We start from the raw sequence: 16,946 nt of genomic DNA, 5'->3' as shown, positions 1-16,946 counted from the left end.
ATGCTTTTAAATGTTATGAGAAAACTAGACATACCAGGTTTGCTTACAACACTGTTGATCACCACTCTTAGGTGTTCGATCTGTCCGCATTTGCATCTGATATCGCTGGTCACTTTCAATCACAAGAATTATTTATTATTATTGGAGATAATCTGGCAAATTAAGGAATGGCCTCGTCGTCAGACTAAAATTCAGGGTGCTTGTTCTGCCATTGAAAGAAGCTTGTTTCATCGCTAAATTCCCCTTCACAACCGAAATTCTTAACCCACTGAACAAAAAACTCAAAGAATATATAAGGTATATTTATCAATTATATTTTATGAAATAAAAATTATTCTTACCTAATAAAAAACTTCAAGTATAAAATGAAGATTGCCTAATACTCTACTTGTCAGATATATATAAAAATAATAATATTTTTTTAAAAAATATTTTTAATTCCTCTTTTATAGTTTTGCGTGAAGTTTTCGTTCATCTTAAATCCGCTTTGCTTTGATATGTGCTTTCTCAGATCTCAGGAAGACGATGCGTGAGAGAGAGAGCTTTTACAGGTGTAGGATAACAGTTGCCATACCCACCAAGCAATTGCTAAATTCATTCTGATGACTGGGCTATGAGCCCTTCTCAGATTAGTTTGCAGCTGCAACATATATGGCCCACTGGGCAGTTCAAAAGATTTATCCAAGGGTAGCTGGGCTCACACACTGTGGATTGGGATTTGTTTTTATTAAATTTCTCTCTTTTATATATATGTGTGTGTGTGTAATTAATGACAATTCCTATGCTATTTTTATTTTATATGTTAATGAAAGATAATTAATTTCTTGTAACAGTGGCGAAAATGAATAAAAAAAGGATCATGAATCTTTATGTGTAAACTAGAATTTAACTTACAATCCACTTAAAGAACACAAAACAAAAGAAAATCTTTAGATAAACTAGAAAATCTATATTTAAGAAAACAAATTAGAATTCAAAAGCATAAAGAAAATTAACACAAAATCTTAAATAGAACACTAAATTCAAAAAACTCAAGGAAAATAACAAAATTGATTCAAATAGAATTTCTTGAATCTAATTTTAATTAGGAGATGTAAGGGTTCAATAACCATAAAAATAGATTCTAATGTTTGATCAAATTCAAGCTTGGTTTAACGGTCAGATATTATGTTATGAATTTTTTTAGATATTATTCTAATATGGTGTGATAGATGATCTTTACTTGAATTTAAATCTATAACAATAATTTATAAAACTATATATTAGGCCATTAAAATAATAATATGGACGTAGCATATTCCTATTTACTTGTGGGGAATTTTCGTTAAAATGCCCCGGACCTTCGGTTTCTCTACAAGTTCTATTGCTTCAAACCTCTTCCCAGAAGGCCTGCATTGTCGTCGGTTTATTTTCAGTCGCGCAGAGCCACCTGATAGATACCTTTTCCTTTCAGGAAAGAGCACCTAGGGCCGAAGTCAATGAGCCCTTAATTAGTAACAGGCGGTTCGAGTTTGGTGTTAAAAGACAGGAACAAACAAATCCCTGAGTATATATCCCATCCTAACATTTGATTTGATGTCAAAATCAACAGAAGCACGTTTAATTATGTGGAGGGTGTATTTGAATTAGCTTTACTTTTGTATTATCTTTCCAAAATCTTAATTTTTCTAAACCAAGAAAATAAAATAAAAGATCAAAAAGATCAAACCAAGAAAATTGATTAAAGAATTTTAAAAAATATTTGGTTTGTTTCGGTTTCAAAAGCTGAAACTACCGTCCAAAAAATATGTAACCCTAAATCATTCTTATTGAACCCACACTTGAGCTTATAGTGTCCCTTCTCCGCAGCAGCAGCAGCAGCCCGCCCCCACCCAGGACATCTTCTTCTCGTTGTTGCTTTGGTAAGATCCAAAGACTCCAATGGATTCTCTTTAATTTCCCTTTTTATCAAACTCTCAATCTGAGATTTTTACTTTGTTATGTATATATCTGCTCGTAGTGACTCCTCTTCCCAGCTGTCGTCTCGATCTCAAATTCTTTTTTCATGTGTTCATATGAAAATGAAAGGGTTGTGTTGTGTATAGCTAATGGTCCCAAACTTGTTGGTATTTTCAGTACGAATTTTCCATTTTACACTTCTTAGTTCCTGTTAGTAAGCATACCTTTTCTTTCTTTGATTAACTGTTTTACTACAATGTTTCAGAGATGGCCATTTATTAGTAGTAGTTGCATCTGGAAGAGAAACAAAGGCCGGTAAAGCTATTCCATTGTTGAACCCCTTCGTCTCTTGCAGAAGAAGTGTCTGTCAATTGTCATTAGATGGTATGTATGTTAAGGTTCAAGCATCCTATTCAGATTTGAAATTTTTTGACACCTTTCTGCAACTCAATGACAGCCAAATGGAGCATGCATTGGATGTTAATGTAGCATATATGGGATTTAATTATTTATGCACTCCCTCTTTAAATGCAATTCTAAACTAAATAGTGTTGAAATTTCATATGTAAGTATTTAGTCTCATTACTAGATTTTGATTTCCTGTGTGATTAATTTAGATGATAGGAAAAAAATAATGTTATAATCTTTTTATGCCGTAATATTTATATATAGTTGTTGAATTTTGACTTGCGGTTTTGTTGCATGGAAAGTTTTGATGTCTACTAAAGAATCTTTCAACAATGTTCTTAGGCGCCGTTTGGTAATGTGGCTGCGGGTGAGGTTCACCCGCAGCCACACATGAATTCTGTTTGGTAAGTAAACAATCCTGCTTTTCATTGGCGGGGCCCACGAAAATTTGAAACAAAACTGAGGTTCACGAGAAGCAGCAAAATGCTGCTTCTCCTGATGGAAGAAAGCTGGAACAGTGGAGCATGGCTCCACTGTACAGTGTAAGTGAATCAGTGTTTTTTTTTTTTTTTTTTTTTTTTTTTTTAAATTTCGAAAAACAAAAAAGTTGAGTTTAGGTTTTTTGTTTTTTGAAACCAAAAAAAATTAAGTGATTTCACTCGTATTATTCATGTGAACGTGAATAATATTTTTTTGTTTTTTTTTAAATCATGAAAACTGTATTTTTTGTCGAATGAATTTTGTACATAATAAAATTGTAATTTTAAAAAAAAAATGAGTTTTAGTTGAAAAGCTAGTATTTAATATTATTTAATAACACTACATAAATTAGAAGGATATAGCATGATGACGTAGCATTCGTGAAATTTGATCACAATTCCAATTATGTTCTTGCCATGTCCGACCCAATTAAAAAAAATCAATTTTTATTTGTATTTTAATTGTGTTTTATTCAAAAAATTAGAAGGAGATCACTTGATGACGTAACAAAAATTTAGTTTTTGTTGTTGCGTGTTTAAGAAACCATGAAAAATATAGTTATTGTTGGATAGATTTCATATGTGATGACATTGCATATAGTTTAATAGAATAATAAAAAATATTTGATATTAATATTATTTATTTCATTATGTAATAATAGTAGTTAAATCTACAATATTTAAATTAAAAGTATTTTTTAATTATTTTATAACCTCAATTTGAAAAGCATTTTTTTAACCAAACACATTAAACTACTTTTGTTCAACCTCAATTTCAACCACAGTTTTAACCAAACATATATTTTTTCAAATCAACCTCAACTAAAAGTACTTTTTATAAAAGTACTTTTTTTAAAACCACAACCACAACAGCAACCACAATACCAAACACACCCTTAATGTACTTCTTGGCTGGGATGATCTGCACAATGAAAATTGAAATTTATGTTCTTGGAGTGGTTTTTTTTATTTTTTTTGTGACAATATCAGCTTCAATGTTGTTTCTTTTTAAGACTTTTAATGGCAATAAATTTCTTTATTTGTCAAGTTTGTAATGCTTTGCAAATTTGAATTTTAGTAACCACTTGTTGTGTGTTATGAAATTTCTTCTACCATTAATGGATTAAAGAAAAATTAGACCATTAGAATACTTTTTTTACAACCAAAATTCAAAAAAGTACCTAAGCAATTATAATATATTTTTTTTCAATTTTGAACCTTAAATAACTAAACCTAACAAAAATTATCGGTTTAAACTTGTTTCAATTTTAAAATTTTAAAAAAAATTGATTCGATTTTTTTTTGTGTGTGAAAACCAAGCCAAATAAAAAATAATAACTTCTATTTCTATTAATCACCCTAATATAATATGCATGCAAGAATCTAATCTATTTAAAAGGATAGAGATAGTAAAAAAAAATTACCTTAAAATTGATTAAATATGTAGGAGTATCTTGATCCTCGTTCAAGCCTTCTCTTACATCTCTGTCTTTATGTTTGACAAAATACAAGATCCTGATATTTTACGACTGAAGTTGTGGTTTTTAATTTTTGAATATATATCTTCTAAACCACCCTTATTTAATTAATAAATGGGCCTTAATTGCAAATACAAAAGCAATTATTTTTTCCTTGTTCTTTTTCGGCTTTCAGAAAACTGGAACGCACAAACAATGTGTACCCAAGCAGCTGGTCGATCGCGTGGTCGACGTAAGAAAAGGCCCAAATTAATATATAAATAAACGACAAACAATAAGATTTTATAACAACAAACCTGATCTGTCCTAATAATTCATGAGCTCATACAATATGGTTTTCAGACACACAATCTGGTCTTCTGAGGGTACTTAGCCCTGTCCAAAGAGTGAAATCAAAATATATAGCTGTAGTGCTCAGAGTCACAGAAGGAATCCATCCATCCAGGCTCCAAAAATAGAAAGAAATGTGTATCTTTTGCTAGCAGTTTATTTTTTAATAAAATTAATATCTTCCTTCTTATATGTATAAATGAACCTCAGCAATGAAGGCCAAAGCTAGGGGAACTTGTATAATCGCTCAATTTTTTAAATTAATATGGAATTAAATGCTAATATAAGCTGTAAATAACTATTCCTCCAAGCTTTTAATTACAATGATTGTGATTTTTCTTTCCATGCTATTTTTAAAACCCCGGCCAGCATCAAGCGAGAGATAATATTTTGTTCTTTGTCAAGCTTGACACGGTAGAAAATGACATGTATCATGCAACTTTAATATGAAAGACAAACAGGCAAGCAGACGTAAAGCGGGAGAGAACAATTATTTATGATCCTATTCAAAGAAATTCAATTACTTTAAGAAAAAATTATGAAGAAGAAACCGAGTAATGTACCCCACCACTTCTCTAGATAGTAAATTAATATTACAATTTAAAAAAAAAAAAAAAAAAAAAACAGCACACACAGAAATATATGATCCAAACTTACAAGGAAATTAAGGATACATATTCATAAAGAATAACAAATGTTCTTTTTTTTTTTTTTTTCTTTTACTGCATGTAACCTTTTTTCACAAAGACGGGATTTATTTACTTCTTGATGACGAGTCACGGCTTTGGTGGCTCTGCTTCCTCCACCTTGGCAGGTGTTTCAGCCACTGCTGGAGGTGGTTCAGTCTTCTCTGAAGCCTCCGCTACTACTACCTCTTCTTTCTTCTCTTCCTCGACTACTATCTCCTTCTCTGTGCTAGTAGTTGCTTCCTCGGTTTTTGTTTCGGTTGCTGGTGCTGGTGCCTCGACTGCCTTTTCCTCTACCAGAATAAAGGTTGAGACTTTTTCAAAGACGAAGAAAATAGGACCCGGAACATAGGCTGGTCCGTATTTTGAAGATGCTTCAGATACTAGTTTTGATCCTGGAAACTCTGTGCATGCAAAAATACAGCAAAGTAAATAGAGGTGGCAGTGGTAAAAAAAAATAACGCTTATTAAATCTTGAAAGAAGCTAAGGGAGGAAGAGAGGGTAGATTTTCTATATACATACCGATTTTAACAAGCTCATCAAGGAACTTTTGAGCTGAAGTAGATTGCTTCTTTAATCCTGCTTCTTTGGGATCCTTAACTAAGGTCTGTTTCAGGTTAATTATATATTTACAAGATCATGTTAGTATTTTGTTTCATGTATAAATATATAGGTACCTAGATTTATTTGTGCGTGTGTGATTGGCTTACCTTGATTTCAGCTGATGAAGCTTCATAGATTTCTATCACTTTAGGTTCAAGTTCAGTCTTCTTCTCTTCAAACTCCTTACTGATTTCTTCCTATTAATTAAAGCAAGAAAGATATTGCAAGTTCATTATAAAACAGATACACAGCAGTACATCTACATGCTTCAATTAACATAGTAAATATTTTGTAAGCTTCTTTCATGCTAGTTATAATATTCTTGTCGAAAAAAAGAAGAAATTCAAGAGTTTAAATTCAAGTTAGAAAGAGGACCTTCGATTCATCAAAGGACTTGCAAGCTTCAGCTGCAGCTGCCTTCTTGGCACTGTCCTTCTCAAAAACCTTCTTGATCTTTGGAAGAACCTTTGATTTCCAATACCCCATTTCTCTCTTGTCTCAACTCGACAGATTAATCCAAACAACAAAATCTATCGAACAAAAAAATATGTGTGTGAATAATAAGCTAAAGAAGCAAAGTTGATGAAGTAGCCCAGCGAGTCTGTGTGTATATTTTCTCACTTACTTTCGAACTGTGTGCAATGCCTCCGGGTTAAAGGAACATGATGCAAAAGAGCATGGCATCATATAGATGCACTTGTAACAAAACAACCCCTTGTTTTCCAACTAAATTACCATAAATACCAGCTTGTTCATTCCCACCAGCCAACCTCACCATGCTAATGACCCTCTCTGACCCTCTGCTTCCCTACCAGAGGACAGTCCATGCAGGGCTATGAATGTCCACAAATCTGGGTAGATATGATTGAAAGAAAGGGTGGTTTTGTAAATAAACAGGGGAAGGGAAGGATAAAATAAGGTGGAGATGCCAGTTGGCAATCAACCTCAACGAAAGGTAGCAAATATGAGAAGTGGGTCCTCACTCAAATGTTGATGGTGACGTGTAACAAAATATGTCTCTTTCCTTGGCTTCTCACGTGGCTCCGCTGGTACTACTACTTTCACGCCGTCAATGACTACACCCGCTCCTCCTCCTCCTCCTCCTCAAGCAAACAAATTAAAACCTCTTGATTTGACAGCTCTAGTCCATGGTCATGATATTCCAACATTCATCTCCAATTTGCTTTTTTATAAATCTTTAATTTTTTTTTTATTGATTGATTGCGTTTGTACCATTTTTCTATGGTGATTTATGGGATTGAATTAATCAAATTCGGTAATTTAATCGTTAACTGTTTATACATATTCCTGTATGATATCAATTGTATACATAAAATGTGTAATGTTTTATCTTTTATCTTTTATATGCATTTTTCTAAAACAAGTTTTGAGTTTTTCTTAAATTTGATAACGTTATTTAAATAAATTTTGTAATCTCATTTTCTTTTCTATTAAGAGATTTTAACCCAGAATTTATTGAAGAAAAGAAATATAAATATCAATATTAGAGTTCCAAATCATCTTACTCGATCAACTTGATCATAGTTTAATTGAGGATTTTACCTTCAAATAAATTGTAGCCTCTTCCTACACATCAAATGATTATATTCCACTATAAATATTAACTCGTGGTGTTTTTGAGTTGCCGAGTCATTGTAAAATAATTAGATCGACGGGATGCTCGAACATACAAATTAAGGGGATGACAAACATACTTATATGCGTAAGAAATGGGGTTCTGAAAATATTCAATTCAATATATATGTACTTCAAGAAAAATAAGGTGGAGAAGAAGAAGTAGAAGAAGAAGAAACATATATAGCTAGCTCGCAGTCGCATGCACATGGGGTGCTTGATGACAATTTCTGCATCGGCAAAAAGAAGGAGTGGAAGACAAGAAACAAGGATTAGTTAATGGTGGGGTTGATGCTAATGAAAGTTTTTTTCTATTATTTGAGACATTATGAAATATTGGATTTAGTACGTCATGCGTTGTTAATTAGCAGGAGGCTACAGCTAGATTACTTGACAAATATTATGTTGCAAACGCAGGTTGTTGGTATGTTTGTTTATGCTTAGGGTAATAATATAACAAATTAAGATTGAACTGTCCTTCATCTGTACATACCTGTCAACAGCTCTAAATTGGAGGCAGAAGCTTTGATATATATATATATATATATATCGAGGTGTTAAGCAACAGATGCACCTCATTGATCAGTCATTTAGGCAGCCTTACACCCATGGATTGAATATAATTAGATTATGTCAATTTTTAACTACGGTTTTGTAGACTAAAAAAAACTTTGACAAGAATAATTATCAATTATGCTTAATTTGTTCAACTTCTATCCACGATTCTGCTCTTGTCATCAAAGATTTATATTCTAAATTTTTTTTAAGAAAAAGTTTGAAAGATGCCAGCCTCCAGAAAAGGAAAAGGAGAGAGTGAGATTCTACAGGTAATAATATTCAAGAGATTTGACAGAGCAATACTTTTAGAAAACCAACCGCCATAGCGTTCGGCTTCAATTTCACAAGCTGTTGTTCTCCCCGAAAAAACAAAGAACAGAGGATATTTCGCAGGTTAATCCGCAGGTAAGATGGCGTTTTGACTTCCCATGTGTCATACCATGCTACAGTATTTTTAAAAGTTGCACCATGGCTTCTCACTCAATGCATAAGATGATATTAATTTTACGTCAGAGGAACAAGGACATTCACCTTTCAGAACCATCAACATTTTAATTTATGGGCTCCCAGTCACTTGATATATATCTTGGTCATTTTAGGAAACTAGGTATTCAGAGCAAAAAAGAAAAAGAAATCAAGTATAATTTGATCTATGATCTTGATGGCACATGCCTCTCGAACGTATATGTCTCCTTGATCAAGCTCTTTCGGTTTCCTTCCATTTTAGTTGGATAAGTAATACATTATTTAAAAATATCCAACTGCTATTTAAATTCGTGTAATATAAAATAGTTAAAAAAAATGATATTTGTCAAATCATCTGAGGGGACCTGATCCAAAAAATATATAATTGATAAAGACATGCTTCCAATGAGGCACAAATTCAAACGTTAATTTTATACCCTTTAACATTTCTATTTCAGTTTGGTCCTCCTATCATTTTCTGATAACACAAATAGTAAAAAGAAAAAAAATCATATAATAACATTTGTTAGTGGTCTCATTTAAGAAATAAAAAACTTACAACCCATATCTCAATAAATTTTTTTATTGATTTGGTCCCTAAAGGTTTAAGAATATTTAATGAAGTCCTTAATTCATTTATATCGCTAGTGGGTTATGTTCAAGAGTGTGTATTTTCTTCAGTAAAGAAGTAGCTAGTTTATCTGGAATTTGTTTAGTTTTAACCAATAAAAATTATAATAATTTGAGATGGAAGGACTCAATTGAGAATATCTAAACCCTTAGAGTCTTAATTGACAAATAAATTATGAATTAATTGAGAGTCACTGTAATAATGTATTTGAAGTTTGCCCTTTCATTCTATCATTATTCTTTCCTGGCACCAACTGGCATTTCCTTTTAGAGGCACAAAGCCACAACAAACTTAGTTGATTGCTTATTAGTGGCTTTGTCCTCATGTCACATTGTCATGTTAGCTTCAAGGGAACGAAAGCCTCGCCAACCAGCATAAATGAACTCTCTAATGATTTAATTTACAACAGTTTTTGCTCACTCATTTATTTATAAAGTCTACCTGATGGCTACTTTTCAATACTTTATGAATTAATAGTTTGTTATGAATTAATAGTTTGTTCGGTATTACAATGCAATGCAAAATATTTTTTACTTAAAAAATATTTTTTAAATATTTTTATTTTTGATATGTATATAAAAAAAATATCAATTTGATATATTTTTTAAACAAATGTATTTTTAAAAAATACCTAGAAAGGTAAGCAACCGAAATCCCAAATAAGGCAACTAAAAATATCCGATTTAATATTAATTGTCAATAATGTCATATTTTCAATCTAATTAACCCACCTTTGAATCGAATAAGGTCTATCATAATTCCATTGAAAAACTTTAAATGATAACGTGGAGAAGATGCATATCAAATCGCCAATTAAGTTGAAATCTTGTAGATTTGAGTTTTTCTTCAATTTTGAGCCGTGATGGGAGGCTGTGTTTCAACAACTTTGTCTCGTAGTGAATGAGGAATCTGCAGAGCAATACAAAAAAGAGAAAAAAACTGTCATGGATAAAAGTTTTCTGCCCTAGAATGTGGAATATAATGAACTCCAGCATAGTTATGTCGCAGAAATCCAAAATGTCGAGCTGACCAGGTTGGGGGGGGGGGAGATGGATTAGTGTCAACTGCTTTGGCGTCATTAATCAAGAAGATGACAACACACTTGCCGTTTGAGTGCAAAACTCCATTGATAAGGACTGGTTATTAGATTCTTTGTCATTTTGGAAACGAAACTCATGTAATCTGATTAGCTTCTCAGTCTTATCCAAGTTCATGTCTTTTCCAACCTAAGCATGCATTTTATTTTTTTATTTATTTATATCTGTCTTTAGAATAATGATGGATTTGTCTTCGGATTCTGAAGTTAAGATTCAAATCCCAGTTTTAGCGGTGCTTGTTTTGTAAGGGCACCAACGGGCAAGCCCATTGGTTGTCTGGATTGATATTATACACACACACTACATATTTTGTCTCTCTTGAATCTTGATAGACATAAAGGTGATCGCTGGGGTAACAAAGAAGCCTCCCAAAAAAAAAAAAAAAACTGTAACTTGGAAACCTAAGAAAAGAAATTCATGAGTTTCTCAACTGAACATTCAAGAAGAAGGATCAGCCGCAAACGAATTTATAATTCAAATAACGCTATTTTTTTTATCTCTAAAAAAATTTGAGTTCAAATCTCTATTTTATAAATGAAAAAGGATGAGGATGAGAATGAGGATGAGGATGAGGATGAGGAGGAGCCAACCTTAAGAGCTTATAGTTCAGCTCGTTAAACCATCAAGGATTGTGCGAGTGTTAAACAAGAGTACACTTAATAACCTTTGATTGATAGCTGCCTTGTCATAAAAGAAGAAGGAAGAAAGAATGATTTAAATTGGAGAAAAAAAAACTGTTCACATTCAATTTTGATAACTAGATTATTGGCTCGCGTTACCTTGCGAATCATACTAAATATTTTTAATACAAATAATCCAAGAATATGGATTCAAAAAACATTAACACGATAACTTATTGAATAAACTCATGTCAATTTTGATTAATTGGTTAAACCCGCGAATCAAGTATTGAGTTCATGATAACACATTAAAAAGTAAATCATAACCAATTAATCATACATAGATTAAAACAAAACATTAAACAAAGACTAATTCGTTATATATTAAAAAAATATTGAAATAATAACATATTAGATCAAAATTTATTTTGTTACTTGACCCATCAAACCCATGACCTAGATCATGAACTACATGAGATTAGATAATTTTGTTTTTTTAATTTATTCTTTACTTGAATATATGGTACAAAATAGATATTTTTTAAAAAAAAAGTTGAATAATAAAATTGAAAGAAAAATAATTAAGAGGAAAATATATATATATTGGATAGACCCGGGTTTTGTGGCTTAATCTGTCAGACATGTGACCTGGGTAATGGATCTTTTTGGGTTTAATAATTTTATTTTTTAAAATCTATAATTTAGCTGGATATATGATACCAAAAAAGAGGAAATTAAAAAATAACAATTAAAGGATGTAAATGGAAGGAAAAAAAAACAAGTGCACTCTTGGGCCTTAAAAAAAGAGACTTGGCCCACGTCACTAAGCCCTTTCATTTTTTTTATCTTTTGTAAGTGGCAGAAAGTCTTATCAACCTCTAATTCTTCTTTTTTAAAAAATAAATGTCATGCCGTCTACTCTTACACAGATTAGTGGCAAAAAAATCATGGGTTGTTCTTGTTGGTCAAAAACTGATTTACGATCTATTTTTGCCTTAAAACACCTAAATAACATAAAAAAAAATTAATTTATCAAGTTAAAAAACTCAAAAAATGATTCAAGAACACAATTACAACCAGTAAAATTTTTCCTTCTTAGCTTTGATCTGTTACTTAGATAATATTGAAATTCAAAATAACCATCATCAAACTTTTCATGTCAAATGAGATTTGTTGACGCCAAAACTAATTTTTTTAGTGTTTGGAATCGATGTCAAATGATTCTTTTCTCTCACAAGAATCTAACAACTTTCTCTTACTTTTTCAAACCTAAAAATTAAAAAAATTAAAAAATAAATTTTTGGATCAAATTTAAATTTTAAAGAATAATGAATAGGTTAAAAAAATGGAAGGATAAAAATGAATTTTTAAATAAAAATTTGAATTAGTAATGAAATTTCTTACTATTTTACACTTCTATGTACTACTTTTTAATTTGCTCCAAGCTTAATAAGTTTTAACAAATTATACTTTAATTTGGGTACATAAAGATGCAATAAAAGAATTTGAGGACAAAAAAAGAAAGTGATGTGCTAGCTGTTTTTTTAGTATATGTTATAATTATAATTATAACTGTCTAAACTCCAGCTGGAAGCAGACAGTTTGCTTGAGAACAGAAGAACATGTGGCGTCATTGTAGTAAAGAGACACGTGTGACCCAAATTTAATACAGCTGGCGTGCCCGATGATGATGGATTAGTGATGTTGATGCTAATGTCAGCTTAGTAAATTTAAAAAGACTTTACTGAACAAATAATCCACAAGATTATATTATAAATATTTCACTGTTTTGTATATGTAAGATAATTTAAAGTATTAGTGATTTTAGGATATTTGTTTTTTTATTATTATTATATAGGATAAATCATGAAAATTGTCATGATTAACATTTTACTCTCCGGTTGGTAATTCTTTATTTCTTGTAGGACATGAATTTTGTTCTCAGAATTAATATTTAAGAAGAGACACCTTCGTAATTCTTTGCAAGTTTTCAATAATTCAAATTTTCTCAAGTTTTCAATAATTTATATTTTTTTAATTTATTTACATCTTTATATTTTATGTTTTTATTGCTTTATGTTCACATTAGTTTTTTATTTATTTATGATAGATCTAAATAAAATAAATAAACCTCTCATATGAACTAAAAATATTTTAAAATAGACACAAAAAACATATTGTGCTCTGGCTACCAAGCCCGAGTCTAATATACAACCATGGACCAAGGAAAATGAGCTCGGGCAAGGTAGCTTAAGCTCATGCATAATTAGGCATGCACCCACCACCTAATTGGGTGTGCACCCCAGCACCCTTTTCGAGCTAGGATGCATGTCTCGAACCCAACATGCGTGAGTCCACACAACACATCTGGATCTATTATTCAATTTTAATTAACTTAAATACATTGTCCAAGCCCAACACTCGACATATAATTTTTCTAGGAACCCACACAGCTCCCTTAGTATTTTTAACTAATTTTATATATATTATTTTGAGTGTAATACAAGTTAAAATATCACATGGATGGAACTACACTTTGGCCCCTCCCCTCCACAAAATGACAATATTCATAGGTTTATACACTATAAATCTTCCAAGTCAAATGTTCATAATCTCTTTATTTTTAGCATTTTAAGCATATATATTTTCAAAATCTATCTCTTTAAAATATCATTTCATTTTATCTTTCTATAAAGTTACTAACTTTACCATCGAAAAGTCCAATATCTATCAAAGAGGATCTTTTATAGGTATCGGCTACTAGTCACTTGGCTTACCATGCACCACTTATTACTACCATAACTAATGGTCATTTGGCTTACTAAACAACACTTGCATCTACCATAACTATCGGTCACCTAACTTACCATGTATCACCCACTACTACCAAAGCTATCGATCATCTTGGCATACTAGGCATCACATACTACTATCACAACTATTAGTCACATTGACTTACCAAGCATCACTTGTGAGTAGTTAGTAACCTCATAAGCTTTTCATATCAAGCCACCAGACATCTTAATTGGGGAGAATATATCAAATTGCTTAAACTAAGAGATTATCCAACACATCAATCTTATTTCTAAGCATCTTGGATTTTTGGACTCATCAATTGGCATCGTCTGTGGAAACCAATAAAAAAACCATTAATTTCTAAAACTTGTTTTTGATATTTTTAGATCATTTCATGGCACACAACTGAGACAACCCTAAGCTAGGGTGCATGATGAAAATATTTGTTACCCACAATCGTGGGCACTTCTGCCACACCATACCTTCAACAACTGATCATCTAGGTGCACGTCCTTACTCGAGTTATGTTGGCAACTTGGGGGAAAAATTAGACATTGTCACCCCAACAAGTGTTGGCACATGTGGTAACACACTTGACCCCATCACCATCGACAAATCATTTTATGATGTATAATACTTAACACAAATGTAAGTTTATCTTTGAAATAAAAATAATGTATCTTTAACATATATTTCCTAACAACAGATCTCTAGTAGAGGGCTTTTGGCCACTCTCCTTGAATGGAATTGACTTGGTCTTCCTAGAGCAATATTTCCACAATTACTAGGGATTGATATCAGATCCTCCATTCTCCAATGCAGTCTCGAATTAGCATATTATCTAAGTGATGTCAAAGGGCCTCTCATTAATTTATCAGGGATTGATCTTAGATCTCAATTCTCCAGTGCAGTCTTAGACTAGCACATTCTTAATGTGATGTCAAAGAGCTTCTCACCAATTCAACAGGGGTTAATCTTGAATCTTTCACTTTCTAATGTAGTCTTGGATTGACATATTCTCCAGATGATGCCAAATGACCTCTCACCAATTCACTAGGATTTGATATTGGATCTCTTGCCTCTCCAATGTAGTCATAGACCAACTCCACTCTTTAGTCAGGGGCCCTTAAAACCCCATGTCATCACTAAGGAGGCTATCAACCTCCGAGAGCTCCCAAACCCCCACACCATCACCAGGGAGGCTATATACCTCCCAATCTTTGTTGAGATATTTCCTTAATTAAGGGTTTTCATGCCCCATGCCATCATAAGCAGGTCATATATCCCTACTTTCCAGTGCAACCACTTTTCAAGGGATAGACTTGGTTTTTTTAATGCAATAGAACCACCCTATATAAATTTGTCTCCTCTGCCCCTTATAAATTTCTCAAAGTATAGTCGTCGACATGGGTTCACTCCCCTCCTCCTTTAAAAAAAAATTATGAGCAAGGACAACATCATGTCACCCTACTTGGGTTCCTGCAATCCTTTAGAATATTTTACATTTATAGACGCCACCAGAAATCACCCTCTTTGGATTCTCCTCAAACCTTTAAAATATTTTCTAAATATAAACTCACATTTCATGATTTTCTACCAACCGCTTAGAAATTTTTCTAATTATGAAATTCTTCTCCATAAGTTTCCCCTAATCTCTTAAAAAAAAATTCTAAGAAAAAAAATTCTAAATATAGAGTCCTTTATATCTCACCTCAATCTCTTATGAATTTTATTAAACATGGGTTCTTCCATGGTTCCCTTTAAGTACTTAAACATTTCTTAAAGTAATGTAAACATTAGGTTAATTGTTCTGAATATAGTTACGTAAAACTCAATTTCATTTTGTTGTTTACAATCGGTTATGAAAGCTTATGATTTACTGTTTGCTTGGAGTTTATAGTTTACTTAAAACAGTTTTTTACATTGTGACTTGTTTGAATGTTTGATATGGAATTAAAATTTTTAATTTAGGTTCATTTGAACTAATTCGATTTTAATTTTTTTATAGAATTCAGATTTTATTTGATAGGGAAGTAGTTGCACTTGCAAAGACACACACACACAGATATATATATATATATATATATATATATATATATATATATATATATCATGTCCCAGGTTTAAGCCTGAGCGAGGGTGCATGAAAGCTCAGAAAATAAATAAATAAAAGAACAGAGAACAGAGAGTCACTTTGCATCTTATTTTACTCTTGATTGGTTTGGGGCCAGCAAAAATTCAGAACCTATAAAGACAACGATAATCTAGCACACCAGGAACCAGACAGTGCGTGATGAGAAAATCTTTTCAACGCATCAGTAAGGTGGATTGAACTCACATTGTCACCTTGTCGACTCATTTCTATCACAGCATAATGACAGGCAAGCTACCACCCGACACCGACACCGACTCTCTCTCTCTCTCTCTCTCTCTGTCTTCCCTGACAGGCAGACACTTATTTCATAATCTTAATCTGTGATGGCCCCAATCAGAAAATGACGTGGGGGAACCTGTACACTCTTGATCAAAGCAAGACAGAAGTGAGGGTAGGTGGCGTTATTTTAAAGTGCAAGACAGCAACGACGAAAATCGAGAGCCTGGAAGTACCAAAACAATTATCGTTGTAGCTTCCAAGCTAGTACGATAGATTGCACTGCACATTCTTAGAAGGATAGGGATTTGAAAATGATGGATTAGTGAAAATAACTGCAGTCACTGATTTCCTATCAGCCATATCTCTTTGCAACATGTTCGTTTTATAGCCAGGAAGCTTTGTCTGGTGGGGGATTGAGATGTATTATGTTTTTTAAAATGATTTTTTATATAAAAAAAAAATATTAAAATAATTTTTTATTTTTAAAAAATTATTTTTGATATAACGCATTAAAATAATTTGAAAATATAAAAAATATTAATTTAAAATAAAAAATACTTAAAAAGTATTTTTTTTTTTTTTTTAACTCTTTCTAAACATAATGCGAAACACTCAATGAGGCAAAGGATAACCAGGCAACCCGGTCTCGTAGATTGAGAATATGCATGAGTCACTGACATCTGCAACTCTTTGCTGCAGAATTGAGTTATTGATCCGTACTAACATCTCTTCTGGGTTGGGCATGCTGAGTCCGGTAACGTGCATTCCAGCTCTGTGCTACCATTAAATGTCTCTGCTTTGATAACAATCATTAGGAAAAAAAAAAAAAAAAAAACATCAATTCTTA

The 16,946-nt window shown here is 32.1% G+C and overlaps 1 protein-coding gene across 2 annotated transcripts; it reads right to left on the bottom strand.

Annotated features, from left to right (window-relative positions):
- Positions 1–5,181: 5,181 nt before the first annotated feature.
- On the bottom strand, positions 5,182–6,695 carry LOC118054365 (plasma membrane-associated cation-binding protein 1). 2 transcript variants are annotated; one of them, XM_035065919.2, is made up of 5 exons: positions 6,549–6,695; positions 6,299–6,453; positions 6,031–6,120; positions 5,843–5,927; positions 5,182–5,723 (listed from the first exon to the last, which is right to left on the bottom strand). In XM_035065919.2, the coding sequence occupies exons 2-5, from the start codon at positions 6,407–6,409 to the stop codon at positions 5,410–5,412; spliced, it is 600 nt and encodes a 199-aa protein (XP_034921810.1). In that variant the 5' UTR covers positions 6,410–6,453; positions 6,549–6,695; the 3' UTR covers positions 5,182–5,409. The 2 variants fall into 2 exon arrangements, with proteins under 2 accessions (XP_034921810.1, XP_034921809.1); XM_035065918.2 differs by having other exon boundaries at positions 6,299–6,589.
- Between the last annotated feature and the right edge of the window lie 10,251 nt (positions 6,696–16,946).

This window comes from Populus alba, chromosome 3, assembly GCF_005239225.2.
Source record: "Populus alba chromosome 3, ASM523922v2, whole genome shotgun sequence".
In the NCBI taxonomy this organism is placed as follows: Eukaryota; Viridiplantae; Streptophyta; class Magnoliopsida; order Malpighiales; family Salicaceae; genus Populus; species Populus alba.
The sequence above is the reverse complement of the archived record's forward strand: the minus strand, read 5'-3'. Positions and strand labels throughout refer to the sequence as shown.

Excerpts from the sequence above, each read along its gene's own strand:
- LOC118054365 (XM_035065919.2), bottom strand. The coding sequence starts at position 6,409 with ATGGGGTATTGGAAATCAAAGGTTCTTCCAAAGATCAAGAAGGTTTTT. Across the intron at positions 6,121-6,298 it reads AGTCCTTTGATGAATCGAAG|GAAGAAATCAGTAAGGAGTT; the intron begins GTCCTCTTTCTA and ends TTTAATTAATAG. Across the intron at positions 5,928-6,030 it reads CTTCATCAGCTGAAATCAAG|ACCTTAGTTAAGGATCCCAA; the intron begins GTAAGCCAATCA and ends AACCTGAAACAG.